The 19,009-nt window shown below is 45.9% G+C and overlaps 2 protein-coding genes across 2 annotated transcripts; both read right to left on the reverse strand.

The window, feature by feature from the left end:
• Positions 1-11,206: 11,206 nt before the first annotated feature.
• On the reverse strand, positions 11,207-12,154 carry LOC149862469 (olfactory receptor 6C74-like). Its single transcript, XM_090053921.1, has one exon. It carries the CDS (start codon positions 12,152-12,154, stop codon positions 11,207-11,209), a length of 948 nt encoding a protein of 315 aa, XP_089910047.1.
• A 4,077-nt stretch (positions 12,155-16,231) lies between these two features.
• On the reverse strand, positions 16,232-18,586 carry LOC149862470 (olfactory receptor 6E1-like). Its single transcript, XM_090053922.1, has 2 exons — positions 17,681-18,586; positions 16,232-16,339 (listed from the first exon to the last, which is right to left on the reverse strand). Exons 1-2 carry the CDS (start codon positions 18,584-18,586, stop codon positions 16,232-16,234), a joined length of 1,014 nt encoding a protein of 337 aa, XP_089910048.1.
• Positions 18,587-19,009: the final 423 nt, after the last annotated feature.

Raw genomic sequence — 19,009 nt, forward strand, 5'->3', positions numbered from 1 at the left:
CTTTTGATTCAGGAAATGCAGCCACATGCCTGCAGTGACTCTGGGCAGTAGCTGGCAGGGTGCTAGACCACAGCTCTCTGGCACATAGCCAGAACAAGTTGTGTGTTCACTTCCTCTTCTTGCTACCCTGAGGTCTCTGGGATTTTCAGTCCGGAATTGCAGTAGCAGGACTCTGCAGGATTGCTCATCGCTTCCTCTATCTGCTTCCAGGTGCCTTTGGAATCTGTAGTCCACAGTCACAGCTAGCAGTAAGTTTGAGTGCAGGAAAGGGTCTTTAACCCTACTCCCTGACCCTTTATCACAGATTCATAGATTGAAGGGCCAGCAGAAACACTCTGGTCATCCACTCTGATTTCCTGTGTGATGAGCTCTGCATTAGCTATTACTGCACATAGCAGGGGACCCCTACCCTGGTACAGGAAGGCAGCAGGAGCAGTGAAGCAGGCAGCCAGCTAGGGGAATACAGCCTGAAAAACACTTGAGCTGTGGGGTTCAGCAGATAAAGAGGGGATTAAGAGGTATTGTGGTAGATTTAGGATTGGTAGCACCTTGCTGTGTGCCAGGTCAGGTGCCCAGAGGGGTCAGAGTTGGGACCATATAAGCCCAAGCACTGGGCTAGGAGGGTAGTCTGGTCCAGATCTCCAGGAGTGCAAGAGCTCTGCAGGGAGTATAGAAAGAGGAAAATAAGTTTCATGTTTTATTCTGGTTTTGGGTATATGTTAATTCTGAGGTCCCAGTGGGCTGTGGGGGACTGAAGTCTGGGGAGAGGGTTTGAAGCTTGGGAGGGGCTGAAGCCCAGGGAAGATGGACTAGAGCAAGGAAGAAAGAGAGACAGATCATTGCTTAGGCCAGGGGATGAAGATCAGGTAGGCTGTCACCATGATGATGAGCAGGATGGAGCCAGGCACCAAAGGCTAGTTTCTGGTTCTTGGAAGGTATCCTCCTAAAATAATATATTTAAGTTAAATGTCTGGGTGTGGCAGGTGAGAGGGCAAGGCCAAATTAGTGAACTGGATTATGAGGATGAGTGTAGTGTGGCAACTAAGGAGCACCACAGCTACCCCTGGAGGTGCACCCTGTTATACCACCCAGGAAAGAGATCTGGGAGTCATTGTGGACAGTTCACTAAAAACATCAACTCAGCAGCTGTCGACAATGGAAATGAGATTAAGGAGGGGATTGTGGACAAAACTGAAAATATCTTGATGCCCCTTTATAAATCCATGGTGCATCCACACCTTGAATACTGTGCCCAGTTCTGCTCCCCATACCTCAAGAAGGATATAGAAGAACTAGAGGAGGTTCAGAATAGGACAACAGGGATGATCAGTGGTATGAAGGGGCTTCTATATGAGGAGAGACTAAAGAGGCTTCAGTTTAGAAAAGAGATGCTTGAGGTGGAACATGATACAGGTTTATAAAATACTAAATGGTGAAGAGAGTCAATTGGGATTTATTATTTAATTTCTTACAAGACAAGAACTATGGGGTCACAAAATGGAACCAGTAGGTAGAAAGCTTAAAACTAACAAAAGAAAGTTTTCTTTTACACAGCATATTATGAAGATGTGGGACTCATTGTCACAGGACATTGTGGTAGTTGATAGTTCAACCAGACTAAAAAAAGAGATGGTACAAATTCTTAGAATGTAGGTACATCACTAGCTATTGAGCATGGGTGATAGGGGGACAGCCTCTGAATTGGGACTTCTGCACCTGAAATGCTGCAGGCTACGAATGAGAGGAACAGTGTGTGGGGGGGAAAAAGCCCTGGTCATCCCTCATTTACTTTCCCTTTTGCACCCACTCTCTGCCATGGTGTGATTCAGGAGTCTGGGCAAGACAGTCCTATGGTCTGACCCAGTAAATGGCAATTCTTATATTCTTATATATTGTTGTTAAGGGCTGGAAGCAACCTTACAGATCATCAGGTGCCATTTGGGCAAGAAAGACTGTTGGGATCAGATGATCCCAGCAAGATGGACACCAAGACTCTTTTTGAAGATTGCCAGGGTGGGTGACTGTACCAGCTCTGGGGGGAGCCTGTTCCAGACCCTTGGCACTCAACTTGTAACATTTTTCCTTATGTCTATCCTGAAGCAATTGTCAATCAGCTTGTGCCCATTATTTATTGTTCACCAAGGCCCCCCAGGGGAGGACAGATGCCCCTCCAGGTCTTAATTTTCCTGCTCCCGTTGGGACTGGGTGGTTAGTGAGTTTACAACTGGCCCCACTAGCAGCCCTGTCCTGGTTCCAATCCCATGCACTCCCTGAAAGATACAGGCCCAATGGTACTAATGATAACTGTATATCCAAGGGATGAGTAGAAGAGACACCACACAGTTGAGAAGAACTAATGTCTTGCTGAAGTACATCCTGTTGCTCCTTATCAGCTTGATGTACATGAAGATGCAGCTGCTTTAAGTGATGGAGACACCAATGAGATGGGAGATGCAAATGGAAAAGGTTTTCTGCCTTCCTGAAACAGCATGATGGAAATGATGTTGATGGAATGATCACTGGATTTAATAAAGACAGACATGTATGAGAAGAACTAAACACTTTTATTACAGAGCAGTAGGCAGATGTTGTCTCTAATTAACTAGCTACTCTCTAACTAAGTTCATTTACCAACTTCCTCAGTCTCCTTTGTTATGGAGCTTCTCTAAATTCTAACTTCCGTTGCTGTAGTTGATGTGGGAGATAATAGTGATGGCACAAGTGCCCAGTATACTGCTTGTGGATAAAAGGAAAATCAGGAGTCTTGGGCATGGGCAGATCTAGGATGTTGAAAAGGGGGAGGGCAGTTGATGTAGCACATAATAACAATTAACAACACATGTTGTTCTCCAGTTAAACAGAAGCTAGAGGGTTTACTAATATGGTAGGGGTCTAGTGTTATATAATTCAGTTCAAGTTCAAAGCAAAAACAAATATAAATTTATTGGAATGTGCATTAATTTGATAGATCATATATGAAGTTTTAAAAAAGATGACAAATGAGGTAAAAACAGTCAAAAGAGTATTTAATTTCTCCTATATTCATTATAGTTAAATGTACATTTCTTATTCAGATTTGTAAAGTAAGATCTAGCCTCCTTGTGTGTCTTAATAATGCCCCCAATACTTCATTATCAGTCATTTCTACACCTGAGTTATTACTACCACACCTGAGTTAAGGTGTGTAGCTAGAGCTAAAAACAGTCTGCAGGGCTGCAAAATAGAGAGCTATTACTAGAAATGGCTAACAGACAGCTAAATTGTAGAAGAAGTGTCTGTTTGAATAGTGGGCCATTAAAAAGGATAGAGAGTCAGTAACACCAATGGAGTGAAGAGATCAGCAGGAATTGGGTGGATTCAATGAGGTGTGAAGTCAATTGAGCCCTTCACTGCTGGCTGAATAGAAATTCCACTAACAGGTAGCTAGTACTAAAGCTTGGGTGGAGCAAGAATCAAAGGGCCAGGGGTGGGGCAACTGCACCACTTTCCTGCTCCCCTCTACACCCCTGCCCCCCCCCCCTCCAAGATATGACCTGGCTTTAGGTGTCTGGTGTCTGTGCAGGTGACTTTAACCGGTAGCATGCTGCCACAGAAGAAGTGGCTAATGAGAAACGGTTAATGATTAGTGACACATGGACCACAGAAGGGCAATTGGAAAAATATAAATGGGATACTTGCATACAGAAATCTGATCATGGAGAAGAGTAGATCCATGATGGAAATGTAGCTCTGTGGCTTGCAGGTGTCCACATATCTATTAAAGAACATGGGTGCCATCTAGAAACATGCAGCAGAACCCATAGTAACATATAGAGATCACTTAGCAGAGCACCTGACCACAGATATGGATGTAGTCCCTGATACCAGTTTAAACAAAATCTTTGGGTTTGTGGCAGCAGTGAAGCTAATCTCCTAGAGCATAAAGTTCCTGAGGAGAGCATATATAGAGGTCTGCAGGCACTGATCCAGCAGGGTGACGGTAGTGAAAACTGTTTCCTGCCAGGATCAAGAGGTAGATGAAGAGAAGCAGAAAGAAGAGCAGGGTCTGCAGCTGGTGAACATCTATGAAGACCAAAAGGATGAACTCCCCCACTCTGGTTCAATTCTCCATGGCAGCTCTGTATTAAAACTTCATCTGTTTGTGGAGAAGAAATTCTGGTATGCAATAATTTTGTAACGTAACAAAGATATCCCACATCATTGATAGTTATTTAACTAAGGAGCTACAGTGTTCTGCTTCATGCCCATGAAATTCATGTTCCATGAAGTCAGGGAGCACGGAGATAACTGACCTTGACTCTTGTCTATAGCAAATGGCCCCTCCTGTCATCAGCACCAACCTAAAACTCCTCTGTCCCCTCCACCTCCCCTACAAGATGCCCAGTACAGTGATTTCCTGGTGAGCCCAAGGTTCAAGCAGGTTATGCCTGGTTGAAAGGCATGCTTAGCTGCCACCACCACCTGAAGATCCAGGTACAGCAGATCTAGGAGCACCTCAGGGCTGCCAACAACACAGACAAGGGGAGGCCGAACCCCATTAATGACAGTTGTCCCAATAAGTCAAGCAGTCTACCCACCACCATCACCTCTGTCTTGCCTGGCCTGTGCTTGTGCCTGCAATAAACTCCTGTAGACTTGCCCAGAGTCACACCAGATGCTTGTTCCAGAAGGATGTTTTAAGCTTCTTGGTCCCATGTTATGGGCCAATGCACTAACTCTATGTCCATAGCTGCCATAAGTAGCTACCCTCATGCAAAACCAGCATTGGAAACTTTCTGTAAGGATCAAGGGAGGGGTATTTGGTTCAGTCTAGCTTGGTAGCATCAGCCATAGTATTGGAAGAGTTTGTCTGTCCCTGAAGCCATATGTGGTTTTCCATACATTCCCACCGCCTCCCATCCTTATCAGTAGACTTCAGTGTTTCCTTTCTTTGTGACAGGGGATGATTGATGCAGGCAGGATGCATAGCTCTGGCTTGTGTTGGGAGAGACCTCAATGGCGATCTACTCCCACCTCCTGCACAGATGCAGGATTTGCTGCTTCTAAAGCAGGGATGTCAAACTAGGCCAGTCTAGGGATTGGATTGGGTCCCTGGACCACTTCCAGTTTCCCCTTCCCCAGAACTCTAGATCTGGCAGTTGCTTAAATCTTTGTCTGGGACGTGTGTTATCATAGAATCAACGAGTCAGAAGGGACCTAGACAGATCATCGAGTCCGACCCCCTGCCACGGGCAGGAAGGAGCACTGGGGGTGGGAGGGGTCATAAGACCCCAGCCAGGTGCTTATCCAGTCTCCTCTTGAACATCTCCAGGGAAGGTGAGAGCACCACCCCTCTGGGAAGCCTATTCCAGGCTCTGGCCACCCTTACAGTGAAGTAGTTCTTCCTAATATCTAACCTAAACCTATCCTCCCTCAGCTTGTGGCCATTGTTCCTGGTGACTCCAAGGGGGGCCCTGGTGAACAGACTTTCCCCGAGTCCCTGCTGGTGGCCCCAGATAAGGTTGTAGGCAGCCACAAGACCCCCCCTCAGAGATTCAGGTCCCTCAGCCTCTCATAGGGCTGGCCACAGAGGCCCTCAACCATACGAGTGGCCTCCTCTGGACCCTCTCCATGCTGTCCACGTCCCTCTTGAAGTGCAGCACTCAGAACTGGACACAATACTCCAGCTGAAGCCTGACCAATGCCACAGAGAGGGGGAGCAAGACCTCTCTGGACCTGTTAGTGATGCCCCTGTTGATGAATGACAGGGTGCGGTTGGCTCTGCTTATTACTTCGTCGCATTGGCGACTCATATTCGTCCTGGAGTCAATCCTGACTCCAAGATCCCTCTCTGCCTCTGTGCTGCCAAGAGGGTCAGCCCCTAACCTATAACCATAATGCTGGTTCCCTCTCCCCAGGTGCAGCACCCTGCACTTGTCCTTGTTGAACCGCATCCTGTTCAGGTCCGCCCACTTCTCTAACCTATCCAAGTCTGCCTGGATGCAGTCCCTGCCTGCCGGTGTATTCACTTTACCCCACAGCTTGGTGCCATCAGCAAACTTGAACAGGGTGCTCTCCACCCCGTCGTCCAGGTCGCTAATGAAGATGTTGAACAGCACTGGCCCAAGGACCGAGCCCTGGGGGACTCCGCTGCCCACACCCTTCCAGGTCGACATGGACCCATCCGCCACCACCCTCTGGGTTCCCCCTGGAGCCAGTTTGCCACCCATGTGACCATGCATTCATCAATGCTGCAGCCCCTTAGCTTGCCGACCAGAATTGGGTGGGACACTGTGTTGAAGGGCTTCTGGAAGTCCAAGAAGATGACATCGACTTCCTCCTTCCCATCTAAGCTCTTTGTTACCTGGTCATAGAAAGGGACCAGGTTCGTCAGGCAGGATCAGCCTGGCATGAACCCATGCTGGTTACCCCTCAACATCGCTTCCCCTGCAGGGCTGTCACAAATGTGGCCCTTGATAATTTTTTCAAAGACCTTCCCCAGGATAGAAGTGAGGTTGACTGGCCTGTAGTTGCCAGGCTCTTCCTTCCTCCCCTTCTTGAAAATAGGGACCACATTGGTCCTTTTCCAGTCCTCAGGGACTGGGCCCAAGCACCAGGAGTCCTCTAACAGCCGTGCCAATGGCTCTGCGACGACACCAGCCAATTCCCTCAGCACCTGCGGATGAAGGTCATCCGGGCCCACCAACTCGGACACATCTAAGCCCTCCAGGTATTCCTTGACTAGGTCTGAACTAACAGTCGGGGGACTCGCATCCTTCCCGGGCCTCTCTACGCTATCACCCGGGAGCGCCCCATTGTCAGCAGACAGGGACACGGAGGCAAGGAACTTGTTGAAGAGTTCTGCCTTCTCTCGTGCGTCCATCACCAGCTGCCCTGCCCTGCCATGTAGGGGTCCAATGTTACCCCGAGACTTCTTCTTGCTACCTGTATACTTGAAGAAGGACTTTTTGTTATCCTTAATCCCAGAATATAATCTAAACTCTGGTGCTGCTTTAGCCTTCCTCACCAAATCCCTACAAGCTCGGGTCAGGGAGGTGTACTCATCCTTTGTCCCTGCCCCCTGCTTCCACCGCCAGTACGCTTTTTTCTTTGCCCTCACGCCAGCCTGGATATCCGCACTCAGCCATGAAGCTTTCTTGGACCCTTTTCCCGCCTTCCTGTGCAGAGGAATTGCGTCCCAAGGATAGTGTCCTTGAGGAAGGACCACCTTTCCTGGACTGCCATACTAGCTACCCCCAAGTCTCAGAGCTGCTGGAGCTCTGGTTGGTCTGGATCTGTGTGACACCCCCAGCTGGACTGCACTGCGTAGGACACCTGTTCCAGCCACTCTGGGATCCATGCCATATCCACCCACCTGTGCAGCACAGCCCCAGAGCCAGGGCAGCACTGGTGGCCAGATGGCAGGATGGGACATATGTTTGACATCTGTGTCCTAAACCATGCCAAAAGACAATTGGAGCTGACAACATCAGGATCCATGACCAGGCCAGCAAACAGCGGAGTGTGAGTGGGATGCCTATTTGGGAGAAGAGCAGAAAACCTTGGTTGTCTGGGAGAGGGCTGGTGAGTGGAAGGCCTGTTTGGCTTGGTGGTATGGGTTTAGTTTGGGAGCCATTTTGCAGGGTTGCTTGGGTGAGTGAGCAGAGGGGAGCTCTCAATGGCTGAGCTCAGCAGCTGATCACAGGCATTGCTTGCCTAAGCAGAAAGTCTAGGCTAGCCAGAGCCCAACAATGCTAGGACAAATGAACAGGCCAGCAAATCATAGAATCATAGAGAAATAGGGCTGGAGGGGGCCCCGGAGGTCATCTTGTCTAATCCCCTTCCTGAGGCAGGATCACCCCTATCCAACCAACCCATACAAACCATAATTCAAACTCTACAGCACCTTACACTGCCTCAGGTAAAGCAGGGGAACCATGGCAGCTAATGTCCGGCTTCTATAAAAGGTTGTCAATATATGCTCAAGAGTCTTTTGTAGAAACAGAAAGTTTGGGCTGGAAGAGCACTCAGGAGGTCATAACTATTCCAGCCCCCTGTTCAAGACAGTCATTGCTATCTAAACCATCCAAGATGAGTCTTTGTCCAACCTGTTCTTACAAACTTTGGGAATGACCCTCACACACAACCACCAAGCACAAGGTTTGAAATATCAAACACATCCTTTAAGTTGTTATAGGTAAAGTAGGGGGATGGTGAGGGTACTGCCAGTGTCCTGGTACTGTAAGAACAGGAAGTAGTGTGTTAAAATACACTCAAGAGAGCCAGGAAGATGACTGTACCCCTTGCTTCAGAGGCAGGCTAAAATACCCTGACTCCATGTCAATCGGACTGTGGGAAAAGTTCCTTCTTGATCCCAAAAGCTGTGATCAGAAAATGGATAGTGTACTTCTTCCTCTTGATTGCCTTTCTCCCATATTGTGCCCATATAATGATAATGGCTATTATCAACCATATTATGATCTTTACTGCTCCCCTTGGTATCATTTCCAATACCTTTACTTCCACTACAAAATTTAGTGACTAAGACTGAACACAGCTGAGTCCTAGCCAGAACCAAATCATGTGTCCTAAGAGGGCACTTAAAATTATCAGGATGGTTCATTCCTGCACCCTCAGTAAGATTTAAAGAAACCTTAAAGAGAGCACAGAAACACACCTTCCTGATGTATAGGAAGACTAGCAAGTATGCAGAAGATCAGCTTGGCTTAGCAGGAAACACTTCAGAGAGATAAAATACAAAAAGGAAGCTTACAAGAAGTAGCAACTTGGACAAATGACTAGGGAGGAGTATAAGAGTATTGCTCAGGCATGCAAGGATGAAATCAGGAAGGCCAAAGTACAGTTGGAGATGCAGCTAGCAAGGGACATGAAGGACACCAAGAAGGATTTTTACAAGTATGTCAGCAACAAGAGGAAGGTCAGGGCAAGTGTCAGTCCCTTGTTCAATGTGGGACACCTAGTGACACAGGATGCGGAAAAGGCTGAAATGCTCAATGCCTTTTTCCCCCTTGGACTTCACAGGCAAAGTCAGCTCCCAGACTACTGCACTGGGCAGCACAGTTTGGGGAGGACGTGAGCAGCCCTCAGTGCTGAAAGAACAGGTTAGGGGCTATTTAGAAAAGCTGGATGTGTACAAGTCCATGGGGCTGGATGCGATCCATCCGAGGAAGCTGAGGGAGTTGGCTGGTGTGATTGCAGAGCCACTGGCCATTATCTTTGAAGACTTATGGCAATTGGGAGAGGTCCTGGATGATTGGAAAAGAGTAAATATAGTGCCCATCTTTAAGAAAGGGAAGAAAGAGTATCTGGGAAACTACAGATGGTCAGCAGCATCATCTCAGTCCCTGCAAAAATCAGTTAAGATGTCCTCAAGGAATCTATTTTTAAGCTCTTGGAGCAGAAAAAGGATGCATGGATTCACCAAGGCAAGTCATTCCTCACCAACTTGACTGCCTTCTAGGATGAGATGACTGGCCCAGTGGTTACAGGAACAGCAGTGGACATGATATACCTTGAATTTAGCAAGGCTTTTGGTCTCTCACAATGTTCTTGCAAGCAAACTAAGGAAGTACAGGTTGGATGAATGGACTGTAAGCTGGATAGAAAACTGGCTGGATTATTGGGCTCAAAGGGTAGTAAGCAATAGCTTGATGTTTAGTTGGCAGCCAGTATCAAGTGGAGTGCCCCAGGGGTTGATCCTGGGACTGGTTTTGTTAAATATCTTCATCAATGACCTGGCAGATGAAATGGAATGCACCTTCAGCAAGTCTGTAGATGACAACATGCTGGGGGGAGTAGTAAATACACTGCAGCTAGGATTCAGAGTTACCTGGACAAATTGGAGGACTGGTACAAAACAAGTCTCAAAGTTCAATAAGGACAAGTGCAAAGTCCTGCACTTAGGATGAAACAATCCCATGCACCGGTACAGGCTGGGGACTGACAGGCTAAGTGGCAGCTCTGCAGAAAAGGATCTGGGGGTCACAGTACATAGTAAGCTGAATATGAACCAACAATATGCCGTTGTTGCATAGAAGGCTAATGCCATACTGGGCTGTGTTAGTAGGAGTGTTGCCAGCAGATGAAGGAAAGTGATTATTTCCCTCTATTTGGCACTGGTGAAGTCACAGTGGAATAGTGTCCAGTTTTGCACCACCCCTCAAACTACAGAAAGATGTGGACAAATTGGTAATAGCCCAGTGGAAGGCAATGGAAGTAGTTAGGGGGCTAAGGCACAAGACTTGTGAGGAGAGGCTGAGGGAACTGGGTTTATTTTGGAGGAGAGAAGATTGGGGGGTGGGGTTGATAGAAACCTTTGACTATCTGAAAGGTGGTTACAAAGAGGATGGATCTGGACTGTTCTCAGATGGCAAATGACAGAACAGGGAGCAATGGTCTCAAGTTGTAGCAAGGGAAGTTTAGGTTTGATATTAGGAAAAACCAGCTTATGAGGAGGGTAGTAAAGCACTGGAACATAGAGAAGTTGTGAAATCACCATCCTTGGAGGTTTTAAAGACCCAGATAGACAAAGCCTTGGCTGGGATGATCTAGTTGGGGATGGTCCTTTGAGCAGGGGTTGGATTAGATGACCTCCTGAGGTCCCTTCCATCCCTAATTTTCTATGATTCTAGGTGAAGCATAGGATCCACCATAACTCCTAGATCCTTCTCAGCAGTCACACTGCTAAACCAGATATCCCCCCTGCTCACCGGTATTTGTGCATTTCAACATTTTTCCCCACCCGTGGCACCTTTCATTCATCTTTGCTGAATGTAATTTCCTTTGCCTATTGCCCTCCATTTAAGCAAGATCTCTTTTTCATTTTAAGCCTATAGAATAATAAAAAATAGAGCTGGAAGAGACCTCTAGAGGTCACTGAGTCCAGCCCCATGCGTGAGGCAGAATCATCTCTATCCGAACCATTGCAAACAAAGCCTTGTCTAACCTATTCCTGGCAACCCTGTGGCACCCAGAAACACATCACCATGGGTGAGAATTGCTGGCTTTGGGGTTTTTTAATCTTAAGATGTGCATTCATTTGATCAGATTTAAATATCATTTTTAAGCACATCTTTAAGTCACTGTATGGAATTCTGCTGAGTAACGTTTTTATCAAATCTAACCTGAAATCAGTGACCTTTCAATTTAAAGAGAGAAGAGCAGATGGCAAATATGGCTCTTACTTACTTCTTGGTGTGAGTTCCTGTCACAGTTTTGGTTTCTTAGGAAATATCCCATTCTGGTTGATAGCATCTCTCAAGGCATCTTTGACCTGTTTGTTCCTCAGGCTGTAGATGAAGGGGCTGAGCAAAGGAGACACCACATTATTGAGAAGCGCCACTGTCTTACCAAAGTTTCCCTTGCTGCTACCTGATGGTGTCACATACATGAAGATGCAGCTTCCATAGAAGATGAAGACCACGGTGAGGTGGGAGACACAGGTGGAAAAGGCTTTCTGCCTTCCAGAGACTGAGGGGATATGCATCACAGTGGAGATGATATTGATGTAAGAGACGATGGTGATGATAAAAGTACCCAGCACACTGCCTGTGGCCAAAATGACAGACAACAGTTGTAGGTATTGGGTGTCTATGCAGGCCAGTTTAATCACTGGCACACTGTCACAGAAGAAATGGTCAATGATGTTTGGTCCACAGAAGGGCAACTGGAAAAACATCACAAATGGGGTGCTCACATAGAGAACACTGATCACCCAGGAGCCCAGCACAAACTGTGTGCACAGCTGATTGTTCATGATGGAAGGGTAGTGGAGCGGCTTGCAGATGGCCACGTACCTATCAAAGGACATGGCTGCCAGCATGAAGAACTCAGCAGTGCCAGTGATGACGTAGAGAAAGCACTGGGCAAAACAGCCGGGCACAGAAATGGTCTTGCTGCCTGATGCCAGGCTGAACAAGACCTTTGGAATAGAGATGGAGGTTAAGGTGATCTCCAAGAGAGAGAAGTTCCTGAGGAGGAAATACATGGGGGTCTGGAGACGCTGATCCAGCAGGGTGATGACAATGATGAGAAGGTTTCCCAACACCGTCAAAAGGTAGGTGAAGAGGAGGAAAAAGAAGAGCAGGATCTGCAGCCAGTGATTGTCTGTGAAGCCTACCAGGATGAACTTCGTCACTATTGTTTGATTCTCCATGGCAGCAGCTCTTTTGACCTCCATGTAACCATAGAGGAAAACTAGCAGTGTTCTGACTTTTAGAAGTGTGCCAGCTATTTCACTGATGAAATACTGATTAATACTGGTACTGTCATAAGGTTGCAGTGCTCTGCTTTATGCCTCCCAGTGTAATAGAACAAGGGGATGCTTGTCATGAATGCACCAAATGGCCTCTGATTTATCCATTAATAATATCTGTGACTTTTTTAAAACTTCCATTGTAACAGTTGTTCCCTGAGGCCAGCTGACTAATGAGTACCACAAGGAAAACTACTGTCACTCCTGGTTTCCAAAAGTTTAGAGAACTTTTACTTCTTGCAGTTTTTAGAGGTGGAGGAAAATGTTCCATTTAATATTTTTTATGCCTCCAAAAATGTTTATGATCCTCATTCCCAATGTTAGCAGAAAGATCACTAATATAGGATAATTTATTTGAGATATATACTGAGATGTCACTCACAGTCTGAAAACTGAGAAAGAACCCAGAGTTTAAAGTGTTCAAATACCTGAAGGCCAATTATGGAGAGGATGGGGGCTGGCTTTTCTCTGTAGCTGCAGGGGACAGGGCTAGGAGCAATGGTCTTGGAACTGCAGCAGGGGAAATTTAGGTTGAAGATTAGGAGGAAATTTCTGACTGAGGGTGGTGAAGTACTGGAACAGGCTGCCTAGAGAATTTGTTAGGGACGATCCTACCTTGAGCAGGGGGCTGGACTAGATGACCTTAGGAAGTCACTTCCAGCCCTACTTCCCCAAGATCTTAGTGTTTCCTTTTTTTTTTTAATTTGGTAAAGGGCAATTGAAAATATATTTAGTCCATGCATTTCTTGCCCATATCCAAAACATTCTCATGGATATTTTCTATGAAGTTACAATCAATTTAATTTGTTTAAAAATTAAGATTGGAAAACTAATTGCAGCTTCTCACTGTAGTTGCTGTTTTTGGCTGTGTTGTCTTTTGCTGACAAGATCATTTTAATGGGATATATTCTAGCAAAAACTTTTTCTTGTTGAGAAGAATCCTACTCTATACCAGAAGGCGATAGGTTAAATTATGATTGGACAAATAACCCAATAATGATAATCTCTGTTAAAAACTTGGGAAATGTCCTGACACTTCCAAAAACAATGTACCTATTTAGAAATGGAGGAAGAAAATACATCTGTCTTGCTTCTTTCACTTGGCAAGAGAATGATCATCTTCATCTTGCCAGAAAAAGACAAGAACACTTGATAAGTTTTTATTTAGAAGACCCAATTCCATCTATTTCCGGTTGAAGGAAAATATTTATATCTCATCAGAAATTTGTGTGGAAAACCAATAAAAGGCAACTTCCATCCATCTAAATTTACCGTTTAACCCTGTTGCCTCATCAAACCAGTCTCATTTCATGAGGAGGAGGATGGCAAACATGCTGAAATAAAGGTGAACTCCATTCTTTGACTCATAGGAATTGTAGGAAAGTAGAGGTGGGAGGGACCTTGCAAGGTCACCCAGTCCAGCTCCCAGTTTAAGGCAGGATTACCCCTGATTAAACCATCCCAGCCAAGTGTCTGTCTAACCTGCTCTTGAAAATGTCCAAGGAGGGAGATCCTACATCTTCTCTAGGTAGACTGTTTCAATGTTTGACCACCCTCATAGTCAGAAATTTCCTCCTACTCTCCAGCCTAAATTTCCTCTACTATAGTTTGAGGCCATTCCTTCTAGTCTTGTCTCCTGCAGCAACTGAGAAAATCCCATCTCTATCCTCTCAACAATCACTCTTTTGGTATTTGAAGCCTGTTATCAAATCCGCTTCTCAATCTTCTGTTCTTCAGACTAAATTATCCTAGTTCTTTTGGCTGTTCCTCATAAGTCATGCTCTCTAGGCCTCTCAGCATTTTTGCAGCTTTGAGCTGAACTCTTTCCAATCTTTCCAGATCCTCCCAAAACTGGACAGACTACTTCAGGTGAGGCCTCACCAGTGCTGAATAGAGCAAAATAATCTCTTTCCTTGATTTGCAAGTGACACTCATGTTAATACAACCCAGGATGCTGCTGGTGTTCTTTGCAACAAGAGGACAAGGCCAACAATTAGGCTTCCCACTAGGCAATTCGGTATTTTAGAAAACAAGCTCCTACAAGGGTGTAAGAGAATCTTAGATGTTCATATAGAGAATATGTGCATTTTCATCAAGTTCCAAGGTGTCGTGGGGGAACTTATGCTACCACTACGCTGTATCTATGGCTGAGGTCAAGTGAAGGTTGAGGTCAATGGACAAATTGACCAGAGCACTGATACATAGCTGTGAGTGGAGTGGAATTCAGGTCAGTGGAATTCCCCAGAACAGGGGGAACTTTTGGCTCCATGGGCCAGATGAGTGGTGCAGGGCTGGTCTGCAGGCTGGATTGAACCCTGCAGACTGGATGGGGCCTTGGGGCCTGGCACCACCCACTTCCTGCCCCATGTGCCAAAACTGGGTCCTGGGGGCCTAACATTACTATATCCTGCTGAAATTGGTTCTCAGAGGGCTGGCACAACCCTCTCCTACCCCTTTGCACCAAGATTGTGCCCTGGGCCCTGCTTGCTCCCTTCCCCGTGATAGATACGATGTTTGAGAGCAGGCCCAAAAACCAACAAAGAAAAATATTGCTGAGAGGCCATAAACAGGATAATCATGAACTCTCTGTATGCAGGATGACATTTGGAAAGTGAGTTGATAAATAGGGGTGGTACAAACTGAACCTACCTTGAACTCACTAGCATAAGTAACAGTGCTGAAAAGAAAGTTGCATATTTGATGATAAGGAAGATGCTTATGCATAAGAACTGCTCAAAGCCTATTATTGTGTAGCTGTAGAAATTAACAAGACCATAGATAAATCTACAAAGCAGACTCAGTGCTTCAAAGACACAGCTGAAACAATCAAAGATGCAATCCTCCTCCCTGATTTAGCATATCAAAACAAGTATGTAGCCAAAAGCCAGTTTGAACTAATTAGAAGTTTTCTCACACTAACCTGATATCTTGCTTTCTCTTACAGTGGGAAATTCCCACCTGCGCGCATATCGTGTCATGCGCACTAGAAGTTTTTAACTAACCATAGAGGTTGAGTCAATTAAGTGTAGAATTTGTGACACAAAACTGTCTATATAAACTTGCTTACTTATTATCAAGGGGGGCTGGTTCTTGGAGGAGACGGGGTGCTCTTTGTTGTTGTGTGCACGCTTCAATAAAGAGCTTTGAGATAAGACCTTGCTGGTTTTGCCTGTCTCTTGCGGTCAGACAACGGACCTGGGAAGTTGGGGTTCGAGCCCCTGACACCCGTACTCTGGGATTGGGCCCTGGAGGCCTGGAACCACATCCTCGCACCAGGATTAGGTCCTGGGGGCCTGGTACCACTCCCTCATGGTCCCTCACACTCGAATTGTGCACTGAGAGCCTGGCACTGCCCCTGCTCAGCCCTGCATGCTGGGATTGGGTGCTGGATCCCCATGGGTCTGGAAATTTGGCAGTAGGGAAGTGGTGGCGCTGTTCCCCTGCCACCAGATTTCCAGACCCATGAGCTGTATGACATGATACTGTAGGCTGGATCTGGCCCACGGGTTGGGGGTTGAGCACCCCGTCCCAGATAATTCTGGAATACCACTGTTTCCATGAGTTCCTGGGTATGTACCAGCCTGGTCAGTCCACCACCCTGGCCGGAGTATTAAAGAACAGAAGACAGTGGTCTGATCATGACAAAGGGGTCTAAATAATACCACTAAAAATAGAAGCCCCTGTAACTAAGTGGGTGTAAAATATTAAGTCTCCAATCTATTCTCGGCCTTGGCCATGAGGTAGACACAGTCCATACCGGACAAGTTTGGCAACTTGTACCTTTGATAGGCCCTGTTTTCTTGAAGACCACCACTGCTCTGTCCCTGACTTCTGATCCTACGCAGATGTCACACAGAGTACCTGCCTGGTACCATCTGGGCAACCACTGGCCCAGTGGCCTCATATAGCTAGGTCTCAGTGATACATGCAAAGACAGAGGCCACATCCCAAATAAGAGAGGTGGTAATTGTTGTTTTATTAACCAACACCTATCATTAAGCAGCAACAGTAACAGATCAGGGTCTCCACTGGCCAAGACCCCTGCAGACACAGGGTAGGATAAAGACAGGAAATGGAAACTGCAAGCTAAATGAAAGGGTCTGGATAGACGAGAGGTGGGAAGTGGGAATGGAAGTAGGAAGAGGAGCAGGAGCAGCACAGGACCTTCCAGCAGAGGGAAAGGTGCTCAGACCTCAGGTCAAAGGAGGGAGGAAGCAAATGAAAGCATAATAGGCAGTCATCTTGGGATGACTTTAACAGTGGGATATACTGAACTAGACATGCATTGACTTCCAGTTTATACACAGCTAGGCCAGTGGTCCACTTGAGCCTAGCTAGCTTACTCAGCTAGTGTGATTAAGGATCATGAGTTTCTGAAGCCAATGGCATGTAACTAGAGACCTACTCAAACTGAGGAGGCAGGTTGCTGATTTCATAGGCAGATCACAGGCTTATTGTGGTGAGCCCCCCTCCACACACACACCTCTGGCTGCAGGCCCTGGTGGCCCTGGCCCTTGCCACTAATTGGTTGAGAGCTGTCTATCACATGACTGCTCGTCACTGCTGATGAGCTGTCCGTCACATGACTGCTCGTCCATCACATCACTGCTGTCCATCACATCACTGCTCGTCACTGCTGATTGGCATGTGACCCCAACCAGTGGAGAGCCAGCATTTTATTTTTGGTAAGTTTTTTATTTTCATGGATTTTGCAGACATCGCCCAATTTCACAGACAATGCCTGATTTCACAATTTCTGCAAAACCTGTGGAATGAATTGAGTAGGTCCCTGCATATAATGGCACAATCACATACAGCCTTCTTTGACTCCACAGTTCAAAGATCTGGTACCCATATACAGAAAAGTTGATTTGGGGAGCCACAAGTCTGCAATGATAAGTGTAAGCTTCATAGCGCTGAGACCATACTAAGGTAAATGAAATACTTTGCCATAGTAGCCCTTTCTTAAAACATGGCAGCCCCAAAAAGTTCAAGCAAGAGGGAATATCACTGAATATTTTGAACACTGAACATATTTTTTGATAATACAAGATCTCCTTCCCTGCATACCCAAAGGATGACATTTTCAAAGATAGTAGGAGGATCTTAATGGCGAGGTTCTTTCAATGTAAGGCATCTCTGAAAAATCTCAGCCTAAATGGACAATAAAAACAGAAGGTGGAAGACAGGGTTGGGAAAGGAAGCAGAGAAGTATTAAGTGACTTGTGCAGTGTGACACCCCATGTTGATGGCATAGCCAGGAGATGGTTATTATGAGTCCTAATCTCACAAATTAATGATGAAGCCCACCTTTCTATTTAAGAAAGGGATGCAAGCATACCTTACCAGAGTCACATTGCTCTTCCCTGGGCTACAGCACCCCCATCACTATCTCAGGCCCTTAAAGAAATGTGCTCTTTGCCCAACAGCTTTTCTTAAGGCCTTCTGAACTTGCTTGTTCCTTAGGCTGTAGATGAAGGGGTTGAGCAGGGGGGAAATCACATTGTTGAAAATGGCTGCTGCTTTGTTGAAGTCCAGTTTACCATCATGTGCAGGCTTGACGTACATGAAGATACAGCTGCCATAAGTGATAAAGACTACCGTGAGGTGAGAGGTGCAGGTGGAGAAGGCTTTCTGCTGCCCTATGGTGGTAGGCATGCGCAGGATAGCAGAGATTATATGGACATAGGACACAACAGTTATGGACAAAGTGCCCAGCACAGTTAAGATAGCTATAATAAAATCAGCCAGTTCAATCAGTCGTGTGTTAGTGCAGGCCAGTTTGAGCAGTGGTGAGTTATCACAGAAAAAATGGTTGATGATATTTGGACCACAGAAGGGCAGCTGGGTTATGATAACAGTTGTGAAAAACACAGACATGAAACTTCCCACCCAAGACCAAACCACTAAATGGATACAAACATTTCTGCTCATAATTACAGGGTAACGGAGTGGGTGACAGATGGCAACATAGCGATCCAGAGACATCACTGCCAGGAGGAAAAGTTCAGCAATGCCCACCAGGAAGTAGAAAAACAATTGCACAAAACAAGAGCTGATTGAAATGGTGTTGCTGTCCATCACGAGGTTGGCCAGCATCTTAGGGATGCTGATGGAAGTGAAGCCAATTTCCAGAATGGAGAAGTTCCTGAGAAAGAAGTACATGGGGGTCTGGAGATAGACATCTATAAGGGTAATGGAAATTATAACGATGTTCCCCATTATGGTAAAGAAGTAAATGAGAAGGAGCACAGCAAAGAGCAGTATCTGCATCCAGCAAACTTCAGTGAAGCCTAGGAGGATGAACTGTGTCACTGTGGTTTGGTTCTGCATCACAGCCACTCTTTTATGCTGAGAAAGAATAGAACATTCAAAATTAATAACTTTCCTGAAAGAATAGGACAAGAAGACCAAGGGCCATGGCAATGTACCCAAATATTTTGTTCCATTGACTCAACTAGTTTTATGTGGAAGAACCTCAGAAACTAAAGGAGAAGGTAGGGGCATAAACCATTCAGGTTAATGAGCTAGGTAACTAGCAAGAAAGAAAGGAAAGAAAAGAGGAAGAGAATGAGGAAGAAAATGCCCAGGCACAGAGAGAGAAAAAGAAAGAAAAACCACATAAAAGTATAAAGGATATGTAGGGAGATAGATAGTGTTGGACTGATATTTTAGCTATGATGTTCTAGGAAATATGCTGGTGGCAAGGATTTTTGTGGGTGATATTTTTTATTGGACCAACTGCATAGATGAGAT

The sequence above is a fragment of the Crocodylus siamensis genome, chromosome 6 (assembly GCF_052110815.1).
Source record: "Crocodylus siamensis isolate JL-2025a chromosome 6, ASM5211081v1, whole genome shotgun sequence".
In the NCBI taxonomy this organism is placed as follows: Eukaryota; Metazoa; Chordata; order Crocodylia; family Crocodylidae; genus Crocodylus; species Crocodylus siamensis.

Bases quoted from the DNA above. Each gene is read 5' to 3' on its own strand.
- LOC149862470 (XM_090053922.1), bottom strand. From the start codon at position 18,586: ATGCAGAACCAAACCACAGTGACACAGTTCATCCTCCTAGGCTTCACT. The intron at 16,340-17,680 runs GTTGGGCAAAGA...CCTTTCATTTAG, and splicing joins AGAAGGCCTTAAGAAAAGCT to CTTGCAGTTTCCATTTCCTG.
- LOC149862469 (XM_090053921.1), bottom strand. From the start codon at position 12,154: ATGGAGAATCAAACAATAGTGACGAAGTTCATCCTGGTAGGCTTCACA.